The sequence below is a fragment of the Vespula vulgaris genome, chromosome 10 (genome assembly GCF_905475345.1).
Source record: "Vespula vulgaris chromosome 10, iyVesVulg1.1, whole genome shotgun sequence".
NCBI classification, from domain to species: Eukaryota; Metazoa; Arthropoda; class Insecta; order Hymenoptera; family Vespidae; genus Vespula; species Vespula vulgaris.
The window spans coordinates 4,483,546-4,502,644 of NC_066595.1; the positions used below are offsets into that span (position 1 = coordinate 4,483,546).

The 19,099-nt window shown below is 32.3% G+C and overlaps 3 protein-coding genes across 11 annotated transcripts; 1 reads left to right on the forward strand and 2 right to left on the reverse strand.

Annotated features, from left to right (window-relative positions):
• Nucleotides 1-2,008: 2,008 nt before the first annotated feature.
• LOC127067024 (androglobin-like) lies at nt 2,009-8,253 on the reverse strand. Of its 3 annotated transcripts, none has more exons than XM_051001462.1 (11): nt 7,892-8,253; nt 7,711-7,811; nt 7,569-7,646; nt 7,263-7,452; nt 6,967-7,188; nt 6,516-6,641; nt 6,070-6,287; nt 4,394-5,944; nt 3,619-4,317; nt 3,372-3,551; nt 2,009-3,290 (listed from the first exon to the last, which is right to left on the reverse strand). In XM_051001462.1, the coding sequence occupies exons 1-11, from the start codon at nt 8,022-8,024 to the stop codon at nt 2,658-2,660; spliced, it is 4,131 nt and encodes a 1,376-aa protein (XP_050857419.1). In that variant the 5' UTR covers nt 8,025-8,253; the 3' UTR covers nt 2,009-2,657. The 3 variants fall into 3 exon arrangements, with proteins under 3 accessions (XP_050857419.1, XP_050857420.1, XP_050857421.1); XM_051001463.1 differs by having other exon boundaries at nt 3,149-3,290; nt 3,380-3,551; XM_051001464.1 differs by having other exon boundaries at nt 3,166-3,293.
• A 363-nt stretch (nt 8,254-8,616) lies between these two features.
• On the reverse strand, nt 8,617-14,343 carry LOC127067028 (G-protein-signaling modulator 2). The gene is made up of 8 exons (XM_051001478.1): nt 13,771-14,343; nt 13,070-13,435; nt 12,830-12,972; nt 12,513-12,752; nt 11,959-12,427; nt 11,654-11,859; nt 11,370-11,550; nt 8,617-11,264 (listed from the first exon to the last, which is right to left on the reverse strand). Exons 1-8 carry the CDS (start codon nt 13,813-13,815, stop codon nt 11,061-11,063), a joined length of 1,854 nt encoding a protein of 617 aa, XP_050857435.1. The 5' UTR covers nt 13,816-14,343; the 3' UTR covers nt 8,617-11,060.
• Nucleotides 14,344-14,766: 423 nt separating this feature from the next.
• On the forward strand, nt 14,767-18,874 carry LOC127067027 (A-kinase anchor protein 17A-like). 7 transcript variants are annotated; one of them, XM_051001471.1, is made up of 8 exons: nt 14,767-15,102; nt 15,185-15,359; nt 15,875-16,503; nt 16,590-16,738; nt 16,811-17,018; nt 17,098-17,280; nt 17,379-17,505; nt 17,598-18,874. In XM_051001471.1, the coding sequence occupies exons 1-8, from the start codon at nt 14,965-14,967 to the stop codon at nt 18,506-18,508; spliced, it is 2,520 nt and encodes an 839-aa protein (XP_050857428.1). In that variant the 5' UTR covers nt 14,767-14,964; the 3' UTR covers nt 18,509-18,874. The 7 variants fall into 7 exon arrangements, with proteins under 7 accessions (XP_050857428.1, XP_050857429.1, XP_050857431.1 ...); XM_051001472.1 differs by having other exon boundaries at nt 14,958-15,102; nt 15,250-15,359; nt 15,686-16,503; XM_051001474.1 differs by having other exon boundaries at nt 14,958-15,102; nt 15,250-15,359; nt 15,834-16,503.
• The last annotated feature ends 225 nt before the right edge of the window (nt 18,875-19,099 follow it).

Consider the following 19,099-nt stretch of genomic DNA (forward strand, 5'->3'; position numbering starts at 1 on the left):
CAGTCCGATAAATAAACAATTAAACAGAGACGGTTCGTTGTTCCTTCGTGAAATATAATAAGCCGGCGTCAACGTGTTATCGTGATAAAAATATTTTATACGATAATTTTACAGTTTTATAATTGCGATCGTTCTACATTGGAATATTAGAAGAAGAATCATAGTAATGTAGGTACGGAAAGTAGGCCGAAGAATATTTCGCAATATGCTTTATCAAAACGTTGAAGTTTTGATTAAGAAATACTAGTGACATTGACCTTTTGTTCTGGACCAATAAGCCCGTCCGAGAGAAGGTTGAATTGAATTAACATATTAAAATAAAGATCTCATAGAGCAGTGCCTTTTAAATCCTTAAAAATTATTTCTCGATCGTTCGAATTACTTTATAATATTATAACTAATTAAAGATAGCGAAAAAAAAAAGAAAGAAAGAAAGAGAGGATAAAGAGGAAGAAAATATTATGATCTAATAAATCAAATCGTATCGAATAGAAATAAAATCATAATCCTTTTTCGCTTTATGAATAAAACTATTCACCGAGTAGACGAGCGTAAAAGAAAAAAAGAAAAAAAGAGAGAAAGAAAGAAAAAAAAAAGAAAAGAAAAAACATCCGATATAATGAATCAACAAAGAGAGAATCGAGTCTATGCGGGCGAGAATGTCGTCGAGGTGACGAATTGAATCGCGCGCTTGGTGTTGAATGCGAGAGAAAGAAAGAAGATGATGATGCGATGCTTGTTAATTAGGGCACATAAAGGCGTATATATCTTCAGAGCGGAACCGCCTTTGATACGGGATGATATCGTACGATAGATGTCAAATAGATAAAGGCACGACGATGCTCGCTGTAATTTCAACGTTATTGTCTCTTATATCGCAAATAAAGATACCTACTTCAACGTACTCTCAACGATAATTTCCATCTCGATACGTTGCCTTGTTTACCAAAGAAAAGCCAATTGGATGTTTCAGAGGATTCAATTCGTTAGGTTCGTTAGGTGGATTCCTGCTGGTAAACGAGCCATGCGAAATGTACGTGCTTCTGTTGTACATAATTTCTTCTCTCTCGGTAAATTCTTCTTTCAAAGGTTGCAACGCTTCCTTCTTCAAGAGGACGACGACGAAGACGACGAAGACAAGAGTAACGAACTCCTGGGGGGTCCGAGAATGGTGTCGGATGGCGGCAGAGATAATGTTTCACGATGAAAGACACGAGGAGATACGATCGAGAAACGTCGAGTGTTAAACCGCTCCATAGAAAACGGCCTACGAAATCTTTACTTCAAAATAGTTACTTCGTGGGAAGAAATACGACATTACGTTTTATTTCCTACCGTCTTATTCAAATGACTTTTTCTCGTACAAGGTACGAGATACTTGGAAAGAAGAAAAGAAAAAAGGGGAAAAAAATATCAAATATTTTTTTAAACTAATAATTAAACGACTTTGCGATGTATGTATACGATTTGTTACGTCGTTGCCAAGGCATACGTGAGAATAACTCTTCTTCTTTCACCGTGGTGGAAAAGACAGAAAGAGAAAGAGGAAGGGAGAGAGATGATGGACTAACCGCTAACAAACACGAAGGACAATGATTACCGGCTCGGCGGGTGCTCTCACACCGACACGCGACTTCTGATCCTTCACGCACGATCCAACACCGTGCCTACAACAGCTACTGCACCTGCAATCAAGGAACATACGCAAACGTGCTCGACTCGCGATCGGACACGTACAGTATGCTCGGTTAACGACTTTCCATGAGACTTTTTTCAAACGACCAATAGGAATTAGATGTTTGTCGTGGAATTGCAACATTTTCTTTTTTCGCTCTTTTTTTTTTCAATTCTATAACGTTCCTACTACGATATTATTAATCGGCGTTTTAAATTAATCAAATCGTTCGAGGAATTTTTACAATATTAATTATTGTCGATCAATACGCGCGCGGTTTCGTATGAAATTGAGTGAAAAAAGAAAAAAACAGAAAAATAAATAAATAAGTCGTTCGATGATCGAATATTATTATAATTATGATCACTCGTTCTCGACGATAATGATAATTTGTGAATAATAACAATAATCTGATAAGTTCAACAACTTGCACTGTACCTTAAGGCACCTAGGTTTATTATGAATCCTTTTTGCTTACTTGTCGCCTTTCTCGTAATTTTGTAATAATCGTTGGTGGGGCGACATGGTAGGAAAGAGAGACTGGTCTGGTGTATGAAAAATCGGCAGAACGATAATCATGCTTTTTTTGAGAAAGAGAGAGAGAGAGAGAGAGAGACCGTCGGGAGTGGCATCATTAAAAGGTATATCGCGCACCGTCATCAACAACGCAATATATGTATGTAAGCCTGTATTCTTGCCACGGAACATGATCTACGTAAGTAGAGAAACTTTTACGGAAAAGCATCAGCCTATCCTTGACCGGGGGAATCGAGATAATTCTAATCAAAAATATACGAAGGATGAGAAAAGTTCGCACATTCTGATAATCATTCTAATTAATTGTCTAACGATTCTAAAGGCAAACGATTTCTTTGACATCGGTTAATATCGTTAGATATCTATTTACAAGGCTATCCATTAATTATTACTATTATTATTTTATCATTATTGTTATTTTTGTTGTCGTTGTAGTCATTGTTTGTTATGTTCTCGCACTTCTCTTTTCTCCTTTCTTCACTTTTTTAGGCGTATCGAGCAACTTAATGCTAGAAATATAAGCCTGACGTGTCTCGTAAACTTTCTCAAGCTGAGCTTTCCTTTGAGAGATATTCTCTTCGAGATCGTTCCACAATTTTTTATATTTTCTCAGTTGCTCGTACGACCAATCGTCTAATCTCTGAAGAAAATTATCATAAGTCAGAAAGAAGTCGGAAACATCGGCATATCGTTGTTCTGTTAAAATCTTTCTTTCCGAGCTGCTCCTAATTCGAGATATTTCCATTTCTTCTTCGATCTTTTGGAACTTACTCAAATCTAATACTGGTAATTCGAAGCTACGAGATCGTGGGTACTTCAAAAACTTGGTAACAATGCTCTCTGTTAAAGTCAATCGCTTATGAATCTCTGATTCTCGAATTTTTCGTCTTCCCATACGTTTGTTCATTTCAATAGATATTTCTTCCTCCAAGTTCATCGAAGAAATTGAACGTATACTGTAAGTATCCAAAAAAGCTTCTCTGAGTTCCTTACCACGTTGAAGTCGTTCAGGATCATCCTTCCACCAGGATTCTTTCAAGGATAATATCTCTTGTTCTCTTCTTCTATCTTGAATAATCTACTTAATATAAAGACGAATATTAATCAATGATTCGGAGAAGATATCTTTTATCTTTTTTTTTTTTATTAATAAAATCACCTCCACACCACTGTTAGCATCGATGACGGTTTGAAATTTCCAAAAAGGTGAATCCAAACGTTGATCGACGACTTGCTTCGAATTACGTTTTGTTCTTATTATATCGGATTTTTGTATTTTAATGTTCGAAGATTTTGTTCGAATTAAATCGTTTCTGTTTTTTGTCTTTGCCTCTAATACCTTGAAGATATATTAACACAATATTTTTTATATACTTTTATCATTAATAATTAATTTGTATACCTACCAAAGACCATTCAGTCTCAGCTAATGGCCAACTATCATGAAGAACGAATACCTCGATGTAATAAGTAGTACGGGAATTTTCCATGTTTACGTTTTCTTTTTCTAACTTCAAATATACAACCGGAACACACAGGACAAATCCACCCTCAATTTCTAATAAAACATTATCTTTCTGATCGATAATTCTTAATTTCATTTGGACCAATTTGAATGAAGTCGTCAATTTAAACGACAACAGGCTATCACGAACGATATTGACGATCCACTTGGAAATTAAATTCGTCGAATTAGGTATATAAATGTTAGACGTTTCTTCAATGATTAAAACTGGTATCTTCGTGTTCAACGAAATGGGTTCCTTGTCAGCTAATTGATAAAACATTGGTTGTCCCTTCATTGTAATAAAATAAAGTATCCATTCCGTGTCTTCTGATCTTTGATTATTATCGTAGCCGTAAGCGAAGAGCGTGTAACCGACTGTCGTATGCCGATAATTAGATGGAGCAACGTTGTTAATGACTCTCCACATTTCTCGACCGGTTTCGTTGTTGTATAATCGCAAATTGTAACTCGTTAAGTTTGTAAAAAGTTGTATCGTGCCAAAGATCGTTTCGTTTTCCTGAGCATTCACGATTAGTCTCGTTATTGGAATCCATTGATCTGGTTTAACGTTCAACAAAGTACCTTTGCATTCTTGTATCTGGAACAAAGTAGAAGATAGTGAAACATATATTTTCGTTTTCTTTCTCTTTTTTATGTAAATCCATTGAAATTACTTGTAACACGTATTGAAAGTCCTTGGAGCAAGGATAAGCCTCGTTAAAGTTTTTGTTTCTTTGAATGACGTTTCTCAACAAAATAGACGCTAATGACTCGCTCTTAGAATGATCGAAAAGTTCAACGATCATCAAGAGATTCGTTAAGATCTTTGAGTGATCCTTGTGATTGGAATTGTGTCGCCGTTTATACTGCTTAACCATCACCGCCTTAAAAAAAGCTTGGATGATGGTAGCTGCTTGATCGTAATTGATCCAAATCATTTCGCAGATCGATTCGTTCGAATCGTTTTCTATTGACGTGGACTTTCCATTCTCTTGAAAAACACGTAAGATCGACGGAGTTTTGCTATGTTCTAAACCGATTCTAGGATTTAGAAAAAAGACTTTCAAGGAAAATAAAATTTCGCGAAGCTGTTCCGAAGGGAAGATCTTTTTGATCGAGTTAAATAACTCTTCTATAAAGTAGTCATGTATTTGTTTAAACGTAGCTCTGTCTTTTTTTTTCGAAACGTTCGTTAAATCTGGCATATAACTATGATAAAATGCCTTCAAATTCAAAGAATAATCTTTGCTACCGAAACTGAAAAACGCTTTAGCTAGGGAATTGCTAATGTGTTTAACTAAGACATCGGTTCTCGCCGATTCCGTACTCATTAACGGTTGTATTGTAAGACGATCACCAACGTAAAAAATTGTGTCAGATAAAATCGATATGAAACAACGTGACTCCGAACGGCAATAAATACGCAAAAGATGTCTTCCTGGTTCTAACTCCAGCACACTCGACTTGGTGCCAGACGTTGAAATTGATATAAGTGCTCTTGATTCGGTAGGCCTGAAGAACCAACTGTGTCTTTCTACGACGAGATAACTTCTATCTTCAGATAATGATCTTATCAATACCGAATCACTGGCCTCTTCTCCCTTTGAAACAATATTCAAAGGTAATCGTTCTTCCATGGTACTAAAATTTATTAACAAAAACTTCTCCTCGACTGAATCGCAAAAGAAATACAACGGCTCGTTTCTCGATGATTTCATGGTTCTAGGCCAGGCATAAGTATCCATAAATTCTACCGAATCATCATGAACCATGTCCGACGGTACACTCTTTCTGCTACCTTTCCTACTATCTTTTTTCTGTTTCTTCGGTAGCAAAATTATGTTCTTTTGATCATCCAGCAGAAAGGAATCTGACATTCTTAAAGTATATCCAAAATATTCAGGCTTGTAAAAGAGATGAACTACATTCACGTACGATGCCATTTTATTAAAATCGCACCAAAAGCTAATTTCATCGATCGTTTCTTCCTTTTCTTTTTTCTCAGGAGATAATACTTCCTGATTTTTTGTTGTTTCTTCTAAAAATTCGTTGATAAAGGAATTTAGATTTTTCCTCAGAAAAACACCTTCCTTGCATTCTCTCAATGAACTGACGATTTTTAAATAACGAATAGGAACAAAGTATTCCACTGGATCAAGCAAACCTCGATCGATCGCCCAATTTATCCATCGATATTCTTTCCATTTTGGTAAAGGTTCTTTTATCTATGTAATAGAAAAACGTCGATACATTTCTAACAGCTTTGTCTCTCTCTCTCTCTTTCTCTTTCTCTCTCTATCTATCTATCTATCTATCGAAACAAAAAGTATATCGTAGAGAAATAATTTACGTCTTTAGGATCCAATGGAAGATCACGCGATTGAACGACATGAACCAAATGGCTCCAGCAAGGCGACAAACCGGGCACTGTCTCGGGCGTGACCTCTTTCATATCTTCCAAATCGAGAAACAGCGTGATAGGTCGAGGTTTATCAGGAAGTTGCAACCCTTTAACGCCTCTTTGATTTCTTTTCCCTTTTTTTCTTGACTTTTTCTCGTCTTCTTCAACTAGACAAAAAATATGGATATGTTTTGAAAGGGTGAATAATCGCGTTTGATCATTATTGAAAATTCTTTTTTCTTTTTTTTTTCTTGTCTTTTCTTTTTATTTTTTTTATTTTTTTTTTATTTTTTTATTTTTTTAATAATAAGATCTATCAATCGAAATACCGTGCTTCGAGACAACCATTTGTTTATCCTATAAAATTCGTTGATGATGATGAAAACAAAACCAACCAAGCGTTACGTTCTCCGAGTTAGTTCCTTCCTGCTTCCATTCGAAGTGTTCCGCATATTTCACTAAGAACTCCCACTTGTCTCGAGGAGAAAGATGAACGACATTCAAAGACAAACAGATCCATCCTGTCAAAACCAAATGGAATGTGTGAACAAAAAAATACATATACACATAAACACACATATATATATGTTCTTGTCGTAGTTTTTCTTTTACAAAAAAAAAAGATGAATATTTTTTATTTAGCTAAAGATTAAATGGAGACAACAAAAAAAGCGTTGTTAACGAAATACGATTATTTGTATACAATTATATGTAGATTTTAATTTTATTAAAAAATTTTTAATCTTATTAAAAAAACGAATTAAAGAACCTTGACGTTCTATATTATTTATTATATTATATATTTAAAAATATTAATTACAAATCAAATGTTTCTTTTTTACGTACCAGTGAAACAAGAAACCGGATTAAAATCCACGATTTCTCTTCGGTGAGACCATGTTAATGATGCGATTTTCAATAAAGCTTTTGCCAAAAGTAGAGGCCATAATTCAAAACCATTACCTGTAGTCGGTAAAAGAGGATTACCGTCTTTATCGACGGGTATAAAATCATCTACTACTATTCGACGCCAGCATCCAAGAAAGTAAAGACGTACGATATATTTTCCTAATGAAATATTATATCTGTTATAAGTTATAAATAATAATCAGATAGAGTAAATGTTTGCAATTGGTATTTACCATTTGGATTAAAAATAGGTCGATGAGACACACCATGGCCAGCTTTGTTATTCGAATACACGTGCATCCAACCCTGCCATTTTTCTTTTCGCCCATTCCAAATAAAATTATTCGATTCCCCGCTCACTTCTAAACCATTTTGCCCACAGTATTGAAGATTAATCAAGCTCGAAATAAACCATCTGATAAACTAAATTATATTCGTATTTATCATTAAACTCGATTGTAAAAATGGTGTAACCATTTTGAAAAACATTTTTTTTCCATATTTTTTTGTTTATAAAAAGTCGATAAATTTCAACCTACTTCACTGTGCAACAGATGTTTATTCCTTTTTATTAAGTCAGGATATTCTTTAGTAATTGTATAAACAGTTAACGGTTCCTAAAGTTATACATATTTGTTGTAAATTTAAAAATGTTAATTATCATTCGATAATTTAATATACCGTTAAATCCTTTAAAAAATGTGGACGAATCCACTCATATGGTTCCAAAGATAGAGGCATCGGAGTTAATTCCGTATCGAGAAATAATCCATCCTCTCCATCTAAATTATTAATTAATTAATTTAATCATGACATTCTATTTTAATAAACTAATAGGTTAGAAATATATTATAATGATTACTTTGTGGTATAGACCATTTTTCGTTATTTAATTCCGTGTCTTTCCACTCTGTCCAAGGTATAATACTATTTTCGTTGAAATTATCCTTGAAATCCGTATCTGTCAACTTTTTTGATTTTACCGAAGTATCCATTTGTGTTTAATTAACTGTGTATATCTATATGTATATACAATACAATAATCATGCATTGCATTTGTTTTTCGTAGACTCATCATACTCAATTTTATCATTTTTTATGAACATCTACAGGATGAACAATTTAAATAAAAACACTTAAATATTCCAAAAACAACACATTTTTGAAAAAAAAGTTTGAAATAAAAGCTGTTTGATTCGATATTCGATCTTGTTCGATATCATTCGATCCTGTTCGATTCTATTCGATACTATGCAATCGAATATCCGATCCTAATCTGACTTTCCATTTCAAATTCTGTTATCGAAATTATATTAAATATTCTAAAAAGTAGAATTTTTTTTTTTTTAAGTAAAATAAAATATTTCAAGAATTATAAGTTTCTATATAAAAAAATTAAGTTGACTTAAAAACATTGATCGAATTAAAAATAAATAATGTTTCTTTCAGAAAATCAAATAACTTTGATATCAAACACTTTTCTAAAAATATGTTTTCGAGATATTTCAGTGTCTCAATTTAAAAAACTTATTCTATATTTACATACACACACACATATATATATATATACATATATAAAACTTCGCATTTGAAAAATGTATATCTTTATTATTCATTCAATTTGTTATACACGTCTATATTTGTAAGACAGTGGAATGTATGTATATATCTACACTGTAGAATGAGAAATTCGAATTTCGTTATTAAAGAAAATCTATAAAAAAATTCTACATTAACGTAATCGTAGAATTGTTAGTACCTAATATTTACTATCGCAATTTCTTGTGCGATAATAAGAATAAAGATTGATTAGCAAAATAATAAGAATTATTACAAGAGTAATAAAAAATTTTACAAAAAATAATTATTATTATATTAATATTAATATTAATATTATTATTTCTATTATTATTCTTATTCTTCTTCTTATTATTATATCAATATTATTCGCTTATTTTACTAACTTAATGATTGTTAATTATTGTTAACTGAACTAAAGAGAGATATTAATGATCAAATGACCATCTTCTTAACGAAAACTACATAGCTATCATTAAGTAGCAATGTTTCCCTGTCATTGAATCACCATTATATCAAATTAAGTTTACATATATGCGAAATATATGTTTCAAATTACGATCTATCCTGTCATTCGTATATAAAGAGTTTTTTTAAAATCTTAAAACTATACATATGTATATAGATATAGTAACAGTTAATTCATAATAAACATTCTAAGCAATTCATTGCTCAAATTAGATAGAACTTTTCTATATGAAATGTATTTCTTACTTTGTCTCTCTCGCAAAAATTTTAACTTTACGTATATGATTATTTAACTATGAAAATAATGATTATTAGATCTTGTAGAATTATTCTAAACAGAGTTTACCAAAATATATATCTTTAAACGATATACGATACATTCAAGTTCACATATTCGGAATCTTTGTTCGAATAATAGCATCTTTGTAACAACAGAAGACTACGAACGGTAGCAGTAAAAGCGTATAATTAGATGCAGAAAAATGTATAATGTCTGAATAACAGGATTTTGTTATCTCCTACAACACGTGTACATATATATATATATATATTTAAGCGCGATCAAACATTATAACACTTAAGTTATTTTATAAAACGCTTGAACCGTTTGAAAATTTCAAGCGCTAGACCATCGGTTAGGACCATAAAATGATAGATTTCTTTAATGAATTACTATCTAATATGTATATCCATGTAAATCATGCAGTCAAACGTAATGTAAGCTTGATAAAAAAATATTAATTATCTCCTTGATCAAAATTGTCCTATTGGAATTCCTGATGTAGTAGTCTTTATTCATACGTGTCCTGTGTGTAAAATTGCTTTTTCTTTTCCTTTTATTTATTTATTTATTTATTTTTTTTTTTTTTACCAAAAAATGCATTTCTATTATACTTTAATAGCAAGAACCAGCTTGCTCTATAGCAGCGAGGCAAAAGAATTTAAAAAATACATTAGGTCGAAATATGATAATTTTTCAATATTTTATCAATTCTGGTCATTTTAAAAAATCCAATTCATTTCGATAAATTTGAAAATGAACGATCCGTTTTGTTTTGCAATGTATCGAAAAATCTTTAGGAGCTTATTTTAAGAATGGTGCCTTAGTTGTTGTTCCGTTTACTTTATCTTACTTTTTCACATTATTTTGGCACAAATTTTATTCACGATACTTCTTATAGTTCGAATAAAATTATTTCTTTTAAAGAAATAAAATATTCTTAAGCATTGAATTCGAAGTGAACGTATAAAAACAATTCACGAGTCAACTATTTAAGACTCTATTTGTGTATATTATTTAAATATTTTAAGTATATCTACCTCACACTCAAAAGATTGACATCCTTTGGCATAGATACAGTTTTCTAAATGTATTGTTTGCTCAACTAATCATCTGTGCTCCAGTATTGGCAGTGCTTGAGAAATTTTTAGGCATTTTTTAAAGCAATACCTTAACACATGATTCCTAATTTCTAATATAATTAATCGTGTTAGATTGCTAGATTTAAGAAATTATCTATTGATAATATATGCGTTTGATATAATGTAAACAACTCCAAATTATTTCTACAAATAATTCAAACTTGTTAGTATTAAATTTGGCACCATATGCTAAGCTCTCTGGCGTATAGGAAATTGATAACTCTTCGATAAAACGTAATATATAAATGTAAGTAAAATTATTGCATATTAATATGATAAAATTGATACGATGAATAAAGGATCTGGTATCAGTGGACGGTGTGTTAAATCTCGCCATTTTCAAATCAAACATGATCAGAAACCTATATGTTTGTATGGAGAAAAAAAAAATTAAAAAAATATTGAATATAATATATAAATCAAAATAAATCTCCATATATATTAGAGATCTAATTTCTCCTGTATAGCAGAAACTTTGAACGAAGTTAGGAGATTATAGTGTTAACCTTCGCATTACTGCTTGAAATCGTCAATTCCTATTATTACAAAATTTCCGTATGCGTTTAACATATTTTTCCAGGTCCGGATGCACGTTGATCTTCCATTCGTCCAGCTTGAAGTCTTTGGATCAAAGCAAATAAATCCTCTTCTGGTACTGTAGAACCAGAATGAGTATTTCCATTAGATCTTGGATTTCTTTCTTCTTCTGCATCTTGTAACGAAGCTGCAGCTGGTAATGGACTACGTTGATCTTCTAACCGTGAGCCCTAATATTATTGTAAAATTACTTTGAGAAAATATATGTTGACGTTTTAGCATGTATCTTAAAAATTAAACGAATTCACGAATAAATTTTATACGATATAACATACCTGACATCTTACAAGCATTTCAATAAACGAATCATCAGCATCTGCATGTGCTTGAGCAGATGATTTAGCTTGATCGTTTCCATTAGTATTTAAACCTGGCAAGAAAGGTAAAGTAACACGTTGTTCGTCCATTCTTTTACTTTGCATTCCAGCAATTAATTCCATCAAATCTTCTCCGTCTCTGAACGCGGAATGAAAGAAAATATATATCAAGCAAAAAAAAAAATATATATATATATGTATATACAATATGTAACACGATGTAATATTGAAATTATTCATACTTGTCATTTTCAGGGGAAATACTTCTAACTTTTGCATTACGATTTACATGAAGAGCGCAACGTTGATCGTCCATCCTACCAGATTGAAAACGAGATAAAAGATCAAAGAAATTATCTTCTTCTTTTTGCATTAATTGTGCGGTAGCGCTACTAGCAACATCTGGCAATGGTTCTATAGGCTCCTTTTGTTTTCCATCGGGCGTAAGCTAAAGAAATATATTGCGTAAGTCTTCATTCATATGTGTTACATTAATAGTATCATAATAAATGTATTATAATTTTTTTTATTTATTAATAATTTTAACCTTAATAAGATCTAAATTATCCATGCTCTGACGACGAAGTCTATATCTGCCAGGAGAAGAATTATTATAATTTGATGCTGCATTCATAGTAAGTTTATGCATTTGATTTTCTTTATTGTGTTCTTGTCCTTTTCCTAATCCCAAAATTTTTTGTAGATCGTCAACATTCATTTGTGCAGTAGCCTGTCCCATTGGATCCTCCAATTCTTTCGAAATACTCAAATGTAAATTTGCATAATGAAGTGCTTTTTCATGATTGCCCATAGCAGCATAAGCATTGCCTAATGACCAACACGCACGTCCTTCGCCTACACGATCCTTTAATTGTTGAGCAATTCCAAGGTGCCATAAATGATATTCTATAGCAGCTGGATAATCACGAAGAAGCGTATATGTATTGCCTAGGGAGTAACAAGCCTGTGCTTCTACTTCCCTATCACCTAACTCTTGTGCAAGAACCAAAGTTCTCCTATAAGAAGTATAAATAATTATTTTTATTTATATTATCTTAATATTGCTGATATAATAATATTTTTAATAAATAGAATATGTACTTATAGTGCTGAGCAGCCTTTTCAAATTCTCCAAGAAATATATGCGAATTTCCTAAATTACTGTTTGCCCTTCTTTCTGCTGCTTTGTCACCAAATTCCTTAGCAATTTTTAATCGTTCATTGTGATAATATATAGCCTGCTGAAAATCTCCCAAAAGGTAGAACGTATTACCTAAATTACCACAAGCTCTACCTTGTGCGGCAGAATCTTCCAACTCTCTCATAAGTTCTAAATTTTCCCTATTCGTGTTCACAATTTTTTAATATAGGTTTCAAAGATTTTTTAGTTAATTTTAACTTATGTAAAATATTCTTACTCATAATATCGCACAGCTTCCTGTAAACACTGTCTAATATCTTCAGAAAATTCTCCAGGATCGTGTTGTCCTACTCTTCCTGCTTGCTTTCCTTTTGCATGATATACATTTCCCAAGTTATATAAAGCTCTGCCTTCACTAAGCTATGTATATACATATATATATATGTACAATAATTATATATTCTATTTAATACTCTAATCACAATTATTACATTATAAATAACGTTTTAGTTCCTACCTTATCACCAATTTCTCTCGATATCTCTAAATGTCTTTTACAACATAACATAGCTTCATCAAATTTTCCCATGACTTTTAACGTATTTCCTAAATTACCGCTTGACTTTGCCTCTCCTAATTTATCTCCCATATTTCTCGCAAGTGTTAAGTCCAATTTATGATATTGCATTGCCTTTACATAATCTCCAAGATAAAAATACGCATTGCCTAGCTGGCTATAAATTGCACTCAGTATTCTTAGATCATCTGTTCCTGCTTGAATAGCAGCTTGAAAAAATGCAACACCTGATTTGCAGTCTCCTGCCTTACAGAGACGTTCTCCTTCGAGTGCCAACTCAAGGCACATATTCCACCTTTCATTGTTCTAACAAATAACAATCAATAATTAAACGCTGATCTATATAAACTCAACGCAAATTAATAACCTATATAACGTTATGCTAGTAATATGCGAGACATTAAAGTAAATTAATTAGCTTAATTAAATTAAATATGGACATGGTTGACCTTTCATAAACTATAATTCGAATAATAAATATATTCAATTTTATTATAAAATGAAAAGGTTATGTAAGACAAAATTGAAAGATCCCTTATATTAATTTATACACGACAATATAATCGTAAAAATTAAGCTGAGAAAAGTATTAAACATGAGTCATAGTATGAACAATCCTTTTATTAACACGTTTTACTTACTTGTCCTTCCGATGATAAATTTTCGGCACTAGCACTGAGCGACATCGCGTCTCTATTCCAACTGATATTTCTAAATAATATCCTTAATAATATTCTTGTAAATAATACTCTCTATTATTATGAACGGGCAACAAATAAGGTGGGTCTTACATATATATATATATGTATATATATATATATATGGCACGTTTTTGTAAATACTATTGTCGTAACTCACAACTTTCAACGTATATCATGATTGTTATATCGAGGATTTAATTATCAATCCATTTCCATTAATTTAATTACGTCACTTTTTATTACTTGTATACATAGGAAGTTCTACAACCTTTCCCCTTTCAGAATGCAACTCAAAGCAACTTATCTATAGTGAAGTGAGCGTCTAACGTCAGTGGTTCTCAAACGAAAAGCTCGCAACATCGAATTGTAAATGTTACTACGCAATTTTGATTTATTATATAAATCCTCCTTTCTAATGTTACCTTTATATAAATAACAAATTATAAATCAAATTGGCAAATTAAATATAATTATATAAATCATGTTATATTCTTTTGCATGATATTCTCAAAAGCAACGTCGAAAAAAAATAATTTACGATCAACTATGAAAGTTTGAGTATCGCTAATCCGAACAAATGGCGCTTAGTTTAATCATTTTATACGACATATGCGTCAATGAAAAAAGACACATTGTTATCGCGCGTATTAGAGAGAGATAGGAATACTTCAAAATAATCAATTTTTTTCGATCGTTGCTTTCGCAAAAGTTTCTAAAAATATCTCTCTCACATATTTATAATAAAACTTTAAACGTTCAATATCGAAATATTTTATTGTTTATTCTTCGCGTTTTAACGTTATCACGAAAAATTTATTATATATTGTAACAAATATGAGATGAGTTTTCATTCGTCGAGTAAAATACATTGAGACGATATTTCCGTAAAAACCCATCGTTAATTCGTTATCGGTTTACCAATCGGATAAGCTTTTTAATATAGGTTAAAAATGCTCATATATTGTCACATAGAAATATATGCATTAGGGTATATATATATATATATGTATATATCTTTTGTGACTCGATCTAGTATTGACGGGAAAGCTAGTGTGGAATAGAGTTAGAATGTGTTATCGCAAGGTGTTACCCACGATCTTATAAATTCTATAATGGTGTTATGAATTGGCATTTATGTGTTATGTTCCAAAGAAAATTCGTAGTAAAGTGGAATACAAAACGGAATTCCTCTTGAAGATTTACTGCGGATCTTTCGAGCTGAAATGCAACCTCTCTACTGAATATTTTTCACCTTACTGGCCATTTCTTGTCGTAAGCTATATAAATTAAATATTAATTTCAGCATTTTCGTAATTATCGCACATTTTATCATACGGAAGAATTTTTGAGATAGATAATGAGCGACAATAAGAAGGTAGGTGAAAATTCCAGTAGTGAGGTTGTTAATCAATTTCGAAGCTGTAGGGATGTGAGCGATATTGTACCACTATACACACCACGTGCGCTTTATCTAAAACCACTTGCAAAAGTAAATGTGTCTGTTAATCTTCCCCAACTGAAGACACCAGGTAAAATGTTCAAAGTCAGCAGCACTGTTTTCTTATACTTTTAGCATCTTAAATCTCAATTTTTTGTGAATTCTAAGCCACGTAAGTTATTTCACTTTGTTGATTGATCATTGGACGTTTACGAACATTTTCAAATGAATTTTTTCAATAAATTCATGCAATATACTTTTGTAATCATATTTTGATCAAAGGCATAACGTTTACTTGTTAAGAGACAATTATAGGATTGTCTCTTATTTACAAGTTTATCTATATTTAATTTATGAGTTTTTCTTTTTTTATTGCTTGACTAATCAACTTCATATAACTTATTTATCCATGCACAGCTTCGATGATTCTCCTCATACACAATCTGCATTAATTTACGTCGATTTAAAAAAAAAAAAAAAAAAAAAAAAACAGAAAAAAAAGAAAAAAGGAATCTTCATAAACAGAACTTTCATACAAATCTATGATTATATGTGGCCTTTTTAGTACAGCAGGTTTTTATAGAAAGTTAACTGCGATATAAACAGGAAAAACTATTTCAACATGGGAGGTAATGGAGAAAATACGTACACTCATACTACCAGACGAGTTTGCATCTTTGAAAGTAGCCAAAAGCACTTTGGAGTTTATCAGGCTGGAAGGAGATCTTCGAGACAGATGCAGACTCCAGCGCGTATTAGCCAGATTGGATTCTCAACGTTTGAATTTGGCTGGATTTCCCAATGTGCTCAAAATTCGAGCAGCAGAAGCAAAGGATGATTTTCCTACTAGACATAGTTGGGATTCATACTTTAGAGATGCGAAGCATATGAACGAATTAAAACCTGGAGAAAGGCCAGATACAATACATATTTCAGGACTACCGGTCAAATGGTTTACGGAAGATGGAGGAAATATACCTAATGAATCGCTTATCAGCAAGATTTTCAAGAAATGGGGTTCTCTTAGGCGAGTTGATGTACCTGCTTCCGATCGATACAGGCCAAGAATGCGTCTTGGTACAAATATGCATAAATTTAGCTATGAAGATGGAATTTTCTTTGATGCTTATATCCAGTATATTGAGTATATGGATTTTGTTAGAGCGATGGATGCTTTGCGTGGTATGAAACTTCTTAAAAAAGAAGGACAAAATGCTCTTACCGCTGTGATAAAGGTTTGAGATATATTCTATTTGTCGTTGTATTAATATCCAAATTAGATATAGCCGTATAACAAATCTTCTTTGACCAATTGATTTAGGTTGATTTTGATAAGACAAAACATATGAGTGATAGTTCCGTTGCACACAGAGAATTTGAAAGAAAACGTCTTATAGCACAAGATAATTTGGCTGTAGAAAAATTACGTAGGAAGGAAGAAGTAGAAGAGAAACGTAGAGAGGAGCAAAAGTTAGTTGAAATATATCCTTCCTTATATATAACTATCTTTAATACGTTTTATTTATACTCGAATGGTTACAGAAAAAAAGAAGAAGCCGATTTAGCAGCTAAAGCAAGTAGACGACAAAAACGAGAGGAAAAACGTAAACGAAAAGCATTAACGATATTCCGTAAACAAGAAGAGGATAAGGTCTCTATGAAAATAGCTAGAGAAGAACAAAAGTTAATAAAGGCTCAAAGGCAGCTTGAAAGTATTCGTCTTTTAGACGAATTATTTGATAGGATAAAGGTGAAATTTCATAAATATGTGAATTATAGGTCTAGTAAGAAATCTAAACGTTCTTTTTATATAACTTTTTATACAACAGATAAAAGTAGAAAAAAACGAAATTAAATTAGATCAAGTATCGAATTCGGATGTTAAGAAGGATGATAAGAAGAACGAAAAAATCAATGAAGCTGGTACCAAATCTGAATCGGGAGATGAAAAGAAAAACAAAAAAATAAAAAAGTTGAAGAGGAAGAAAATAAAGAAAGAAAAAAAGAAGAAGGTATTTCCCTCTGTCGTTGTTACGGTTTAAAAAATAACATACGATATATAAAAAAGAAGCAAAGGGAATTTCAATGTTCTGTGTAATCGTTTTAACAGAGAAAACACAAAAAGGACAAGGAATCTGGCTCTGGTAGCGAGACGGATGGTACAGACGTTGAGGGTACTAAGAAGAAAATAAAAAGCGTCTTAACGAAAGCCATCACGTATCCGCCAGCAAATACAGGTAACACGAGTATTGATCTAAATGAAATTATTACATTACTTTCTGTTATTTGTACTTTATCTTCCATTTCTTTCTTTTTTTTTTTATATTAGGTCCTGTGCCCACTGCTCCAACGCTTCCGTATCCACCGATTTATCCAAGATTCCCACAGCATTGGTATTACGAAGCAACATTACCAATGATGTATCCTCCATTAACAAGAGGCAACGGTAGAGGAAGTTCACGTTTCTTACGTGGCAGAAATAGAGGATTTATACCTTGGCGTGGTGGTGGAAATGCACATACCTTACGTACATTTAATCCTCACTTGTATAACGAGCAATATTACAAGTACTTTGCTCATCTGGCTGGTCAAGATTATCATGATTTCGAAAGCGATTACGAGAGAAGCTCTAGATCTCGTAGTCGTAAGAGATCGATCTCTAGATCGAAATCTAGATCGAAATCCAGATCAACATCGAGATCGAGATCGCGAACGAAATCGCATACAAAGTCTAGATCAACGACGAGATCGAAGTCGAAATCGCGTACAAAGTCGAGAGGACGATCTCGAAGTCGGAAACGTAGCAGAAGTAACAGTAGATCTCATTCTAGGAAACGTAACAGAAGATCCAAATCAAAATCTAAATCACCATCGAGAACGAGATCCCGTTCGCGTCGATCAAGATCAAGGAAAAAATTTCGATCGAGAAGTCGTTCTAGATCTCGTAGTAGTGCTTCTAGAAATCGATACAATAGGCGTAGACGTAACATAAGATCACCCTCTAGAGTAAAGATTACTAGAGCGAAATCGCGAACAATATCGCCTAAAAGAAGATCACGAAGTAGTACGTGGTCCATGCCAAAGTCATTGGACAGAAGAAGTTGTTCATGGTCAAAAACTATCGACAATACCAATTCCACCGGAGATATTCAAGAATCTAAAGAGAAGGAGAATAAGAATCTAGATACAGTCAGTAAAGAAGAATCGCGATCTTCGCATACAGCAACGTCAGAAAAGTAGTTTAAAACATATTTCTTTTATTCATGTTTTTCTTTATACACACACATATATATGTGTGTGTATATATATACATATATATGTGTGTGTGTGCGCGCGCGCGTGAGTGTATACATATATATTTCATCGCATTTTTCGTCGCGTATTTTCACTTAAATAATTTTAACGGTGCGGAAAAGTATGTGTATTTATATATTATGTATCGACGTGTCATATGTATTTATATATTTCTAATTTGTACGACGTCGAGAGATTGACTTTCAAAAAAATTAATTTATTTTCATCGGCATAATACTTTCTTATGTTAAAGAAAATATTCGAAAATGTTCAATCGCGATGGAGCCAAATAAAATCGATGTCGTTGATGTGACTCCTGTTGCTGATGAATGTAATTTGTACATATTACATGCATATTCATTCAAGTAAATTACTTACTGAAAGAAACAAATTTTGTCGATAACACGGTTCTATTGTGCTGTTGTCGTTCGTTGTAATGTAGTCAAACACTCGTTGCCTTCCGTACGTATGATTCTCGATATGAGAAATAAATGAAAGGGAATCGATGAGGATCCATTTATTTTCTGGACGAATCAC

Coding starts and splice junctions, on each gene's coding strand:
- LOC127067027 (XM_051001471.1), top strand. CDS start 14,965: ATGTGTTATGTTCCAAAGAAAATTCGTAGTAAAGTGGAATACAAAACG. Junction 15,103..15,184: donor CTTACTGGCCATTTCTTGTC/GTAAGCTATATA, acceptor TTTTTGAGATAG/ATAATGAGCGACAATAAGAA. Junction 15,360..15,874: donor TCCCCAACTGAAGACACCAG/GTAAAATGTTCA, acceptor CGATATAAACAG/GAAAAACTATTTCAACATGG.
- LOC127067028 (XM_051001478.1), bottom strand. CDS start 13,815: ATGTCGCTCAGTGCTAGTGCCGAAAATTTATCATCGGAAGGACAA. Junction 11,860..11,958: donor ATAATTTAGATCTTATTAAG/GTTAAAATTATT, acceptor ATATTTCTTTAG/CTTACGCCCGATGGAAAACA. Junction 11,265..11,369: donor AAATGCTTGTAAGATGTCAG/GTATGTTATATC, acceptor CAATAATATTAG/GGCTCACGGTTAGAAGATCA.
- LOC127067024 (XM_051001462.1), bottom strand. CDS start 8,024: ATGGATACTTCGGTAAAATCAAAAAAGTTGACAGATACGGATTTCAAG. Junction 7,189..7,262: donor ACCTATTTTTAATCCAAATG/GTAAATACCAAT, acceptor ATATTTCATTAG/GAAAATATATCGTACGTCTT. Junction 6,288..6,515: donor CTCGGAGAACGTAACGCTTG/GTTGGTTTTGTT, acceptor TTTTTTGTCTAG/TTGAAGAAGACGAGAAAAAG.